At 39.9% G+C, this 6,000-nt stretch overlaps 1 protein-coding gene across 1 annotated transcript in view; it reads right to left on the bottom strand.

The window, feature by feature from the left end:
- Positions 1-6,000, bottom strand: part of UNC79 (unc-79 homolog, NALCN channel complex subunit) — a 1,772,232-nt gene that overhangs the window by 963,390 nt on the left and 802,842 nt on the right. The window contains exon 28 of the mRNA XM_044074575.1: positions 4,175-4,357. Coding sequence (XP_043930510.1) covers positions 4,175-4,357 — 183 coding nt within the window. The remainder of the gene's footprint in view (positions 1-4,174; positions 4,358-6,000) is intronic.

Here is a 6,000-nt window from a genome sequence, read left to right as displayed (position 1 = left end):
ATACCTTTCTTGTACCCCATTGTCGTGGCCTGGGCCTTGGCTGTGACACATTCTCTCTCAAAACATTTATACTTTAATTTTTATGTCTTATAATCTGCCTGTGGCTTACCAATTTTTGTTTCTCTGTGAATTATTTCTACCTCATTTTTTATATTGATAAAACAAGCTTTCAGCAAAAACTAATTCTGAACTACAGTTTAAAAGACTCTTTAATGTAAAAGGAATGTACAAAATACAGTGGTAATACGTGCTGTTCTTGGGAAATGTAATTCAGTCATGATTTCAGTCTGCATTACTACCTCTCTGGAGCATGACACTTCTCTGAGTTTGAATGTACTGTATCATAATTCATGTAAGTGAACAGTTAGTACTTGAATTCAGCATGTTAGCTCAACTGCATGTTATGCTCTGTAGGATGGTAATGGTTCACCCTCATCCCCAAGGTTGTTTGTCCTTAGATTTGGAATAATTAGATAAAGCATATGAGGGACTGCAGTAGCCTATCCTGGTGAGGGGTACAAGGGTTGTAAGGGGTCCAGTAAATTACACTGGGGTATCCTTTTGAGGGGTACAAGGGGATGTGAGGGGTGCAGTACACTACACTGAGGTATCCTGGTGAGGGCTACAATGAGATGTGAGGGGTGTGGTACACTACACTGAGGTATTCTAATGAGGGACACAAGCAGATGTGAGGGGTGTTGCATACTACACTGGGGTATCCCGATGAGGAGTACAAGGGGGAGTATACAGTGCTCATTCCTCTATCACGTGTTACTATATGCTTTAAAGTGCCATATTTATTATTGTCCTACTTTAAGCACTTTGTTTCAATAAACTGTCATTCAGCAAATGCATAGTTAGTTATTTGTCATGAAACCTGTCATCTGAGTACAAATAACCGACACAGACCAGACAGACATGCCGGGGAGATAAGAATGCATGATTAACAGTCTGCACCTCACTCTCTCGGGATAGTGGGCATGAGATCCCTAATTGCAGGACAATGCTCTTTTTGAAATTAGAGATTAGCCTGAGGTGCACATATTAGTAGGCTGAGACTACATATAGTCAGTATGCCTCAGGTGATACAAAAGCACACACGTGCACGTGAGGGCAATGCAACATGCAACACAAATCTGTTCAAGGATCAGCTTGGTGGTTTAATGGGGCAACCAAAAGCAGCCTTATCAGATAATGGGACACAGGGAAACAAATAGGTTAATGGGTATCCAGAAAGCTTAGATGGTAGTGGGCAGCTGAGACCAAAAAATAATGAAAAAACAAAACTTTCTGCATCATTATCTTTTGATGTTAGTGTCCAACTTCCACAATGGGTTACTTTTATGGCAATTATAGGTTCATAGGTGCTTACTAGGCTAATGACCACAAGGGCCTTTTTAAGCCTAGCCATGCATTCCAAATCTCTGGCGCGTTCTGATACCCTTGATAAGTGTAAGCATGGGCCTGAGAGATGAACCATTTACAGGTTATCTGTTTGCATCAGAGGCAAAGGTGCCAAATCAGGGATGAATTTCCAGTTTCCCATCCAATTTTCCAAGTTGCACTTGAATTGGGTTAGGGAAGAACTCTGCTTCACATGGATGGGGAACCTGTTCCATAGATGGGGTAGTCTCTGGGATACATATTGTACCTATCTCTCCAGTAGGTCCTATTTATATCAGAGGCAAGGTTTATGTCTTTAGAATGGGTAATTCTGGTACTGTTTGTTTTGTGGATATGCAGGGGGTCCATCAGAGTGGGGTTTGACAATGCCCTGTATGCCAGGCATAGATCAAAAGCCTGTAGGAGACAGAATGCAGGTATAGGGCCTTGAGGCGGTCTGCATAGGACATTTTACTTATGCCCTGTATTCTTTTAGTGAGAAGCTCTGTGGATGTTCCAGTTGTTGGATATGCCTGGTAAGGTACCTACCAAAGGAAGCACTGTACTCAATGATAGGTCTGATGAATGCTGAATATAGTGGAACAATGACTTCCTTGGACTTAGATGACATACCTTTGTTTATACGTTGTGCAGCATAGCATGATTTCTTCACCACTGTAGACATGAGATGATCAAAGGCTAGATTACTATGTGTGTCCCTAAGTCCCTGATTACTGGGCCAACTCTAAGGGGTGTTTTGTCAATATGATAGTTACCAGGGATGGATGACTTCCCAAAGGATACTATTATGCATTTCTTGACATTTAGTTTTAGTCCATGACTCTGACACCAGTTGTCTGTCTGTGTCAGACCCTCCTTGAGAACATTTGTGTGAGTGTGAGATTCAATGACAGCTCCTAATTTGCAATTAGCTGCAAATTTAGTCAACCAGAGACCATTGGCATTGGTCTTGACTTCTGAGAAGTAAATGCCAAAAAGGAGCAGTTCAAGGACTGATCCCTGAGTGACTCCACTTGTGACTGGCCTCTTTGTAGAGGTGGACTCCCCAATTATAACTTCCTAGGTCCTGTCTGTGAGCCACTTGACTATCCACTGGGTGACATACGGGTTTGTACCTAACCTTAGGGTAGAATATGTAACAAATAAAACCAGAAAAACAGAGACAATTAAAACTTGAAGCCAAAAGCAACTCTGTGTGACTGGAAATCATGGACACTAAAAAAATAACCCACACATATTTAATAACACACATTACACACAGTATTTAATAATACATTAGCATGTTATTAGATACAGTGTGGAACATGTTATTAAATGATGTAGAATATACTAACTCAAATGAAATCACTGATTGGTTAGACAGAACAATCAGCATAATATCTACTCTGACTATATGACCTTGTAAGACATAAATAACAGCAAACAGTCCAGACACTTAGCTACTAAAGGTCAGGAGGCAGTCAGGAGGCAGTAAATATAGGACTTTATCTAAAAGTTGTAAATTCTCCATTTATCCATATACCAAACATGCTAATGTCAGCAGCTGGTTGTTACATACTTATGTATTCATCTACATGACTTAGCAAAGGCTATATCCAACACAGAGGCTGGACAAGTATAAAAATACACATTTATTATCACCGGTTTGGTTTTATTAAATGAGACTATTTCAGTAGGTGGCTGATGGTTGATATTTTGGCAGCCAGATTTTCATGGCTATGAGAGTAGGACAATTAATCATATTCAATTGATGTTGCTGCAGGAGAAATCCTGGGTTCCTGTCTATTATCAATCATAGTTTCAGTGAAGGTAAGAAGACTGAGAAGCATTCAACAAAACTACTTTCAAAGAAAGCGGACTTTTCATCTTGCACCATGATTGTGCAACCTGGGGTGGTACAGGAGAGTTTGCCCCTATTCCAAAATGTATGTCTCCAAGGTTCAGTGGAAATAGCTTTAGTGAATGTTTTTTGAGTATTTTACATTTGTCAAAACTGCTATTAATGAGTCAACATGTATCCAACGTCCTTTCCCTGAGCAGCATTGATACTTGAGAACATTAAATTAGTAAACTACTGCTGGGGAGGTGGGGTCACCCCAGACTGGGAGTGGAATGGGCTCTACACCCCACAGTGTTGCAGTTTTTGGATTCTGGTGCAAAGTTTTAATGTTTGCTCACAAACAGAATTCAATGTAGGTTAGATACAAAAGCATCAAAATCAGGAAGGCACATATAGCAAAAACACAAAAAATCTAGCACTCTTATGAAAACAGAAAGTAATACTTTAACTGAGTAAAATGTCAAATGAGTTAAAAAGTACAGCTGCAAAGCAATCAGCAGTGGTTCCAGGAAGGAAAGCTAACAAGTTATATACTGGTATTCCTATCCTCACAGGTTCAAACACCTGGGCTTCCCAGATGCACATGAGCTGCATTCGTCATATAATGATTTTGGAATCCTTCTCAGACCTGCCATTAAATGGTAATGCCAGCAAAACTCCTGATGAAGGTGAACTTTTAGTGTGTGCAAGGATGGCATACCAAAAGGGGCAAGTTGTCTGCCAAAAGAATACTGCTAAGGAATGACTTCATAGCTAATGTCTGAGCTGCAATTTCAGACATTTAATTTCTGTTTCCCATCCTGACAGTCTGCATACAAGTTTCCTAGTTGCTTAACTTAAATGATTTTGTTCTTTTTCTCACTGCAATAAAAATAGCTGAACACAGTTAGCAAAAATAAAAAGGAATGAGAGAAGAAGCCATGTTCCTACCTTGTAAAGAATAACAAGTAAAGTCTTCAGCCATAGCTGTCGTATGTGGGGTTTGAGAGACCACAGGGAGCACCGTGGAGGTTGCTGGAAGTAATGCCTGAGCTGCGGACAGGAGCAGTACTTCAGCACCTGAACCACCAATGGCAGCAGGTGTTTGCCCAAGCTGATATTGTAGTCCATCACCTAGGAAACAAAAATAATACTCCTTGTAAGGTACAGATTAGATAACTAAATTAAAAGAATAGAGGTCAAAGATGAAATGGGTTTCAAACATTTACATTCAAAATGTCATGAGAGATCAGACTAGCAGTAGTCAATCACTATATGATGCACTATTCTAAAAACTCTGCAAGTTGTTTGATAATGTATCTCCTGCTCTATTCATAAGGAATAAGCATTAAAGGGATGTGTTTGAACAGGTTTATTTACAACTTACATCATATGGTATCTGCATTAATCTGCAAGACTTAATTATAGCCTATACAGTGATGCAGAATTTCCTTGATTTTCAATATACAGAACAACCAGTCAGCACTCAAGATTTTCTTTCTCATTTTATAAATTATAACTTTTTTCTATCTTTTCCTCAAAATTCAAGATTGAACCCAGATGTAAGCAAGCTGGAACTTTGTAAGATATGAAAGTACAGAAAAGCACAGTTGTGTCTTGAGAATATGTACCACGACAACAGCATTTCTTTAAGAGGTCACTGTAAGAATAAATCATATCATTTGGGTGTGTCCACCTTATATGTCTTTTCGCTGACATAATCTGTATAGCAGTGGCTTTTCCACTGCAAGGATCTAGTGCAAGGTTCACACTTTCTGAATTTCAGAATAATGAAAGAAGGCAAACGGCTATTTCCTTTCTATTTCATTAAGCCAGAGTTCCCTGCAGTGATGGGTGTGTGTGTGTGTGTGTGTGTGTGTGTGTGTGTGTGTGTGTGTGTGTGTGTGTGTGTGTGTGGTAAGCACAGACAGGGTAAAATAAATGTTAGGTCAGATATCATTTAAATATACAAAAATACAGTATTCTCTTTGCATAAGTCTAGAAAGCATACATATTAAACCAGGCTTTCCCAGTTTGCAAACAGTTTCAGTAAATATCAATAAAAATAACCTTCACTCAGAAAAACATATAGGAACAGAATGTGCAGCAGTTTGAGAATGTACAGTTGCGTAAAGTCTTGCCATAATGGTAGATGTCCTTCTCTTCACTGTTACAGTATTCATAACAGTAGGGATCCCCTGCCAAGGGCAGCCCAAAGTTCAGCCATTATATCAAAGCCTTTAGGTCACTTTAAGGTACACCATACGTCACACGTATGCTCCTTACATAACATAAGGATATAAAGGTGACATTCGGATGTAACATCCTCAGAACTGAGATCCCCAGTAGGAATGCCAGTCCTAAGAAAAGAGAGGTAATCAGTACATCAAGCAGAGAAATGGCCCGGGGGGGGGGGGGCGGAGAGAATGAGTGAATATTGTAACAGTGAAGAGAAGGACATCTACTGTTATGATAAGATTTTACAAAATTGTAATATGTCCTTCCATATCACTGCCACAGTATTAATAACAGTAGGGAGAGTGCCAAAGGTCATGAAGAAACTTGGAGGAGGAAGGACCAGTAGAGCCCTCTATGAAGCCATGAAGAGTAGCCCTAGCAGGAAGGACCAGCAAAGCCCTCTAGGAAGCCATGAAGGCTGGCCCTAGCAAAACCACCTCTAGCGCTGGAGATTCCATCCAACTTGTAGTGCTTGGTAAATGTATGCAGAGATGTCCAGGTAGCTGCCTCAAGAATAAAGTTAGTATCCAAACCCTTAA

This window comes from Protopterus annectens, chromosome 6.part0, assembly GCF_019279795.1.
Source record: "Protopterus annectens isolate FY-2018-M chromosome 6.part0, PAN1.0, whole genome shotgun sequence".
Lineage (NCBI taxonomy): Eukaryota > Metazoa > Chordata > Ceratodontiformes > Protopteridae > Protopterus > Protopterus annectens.
Note: the sequence above shows the minus strand (reverse complement) of the source record. Positions and strands in the feature narration are given on the sequence as shown.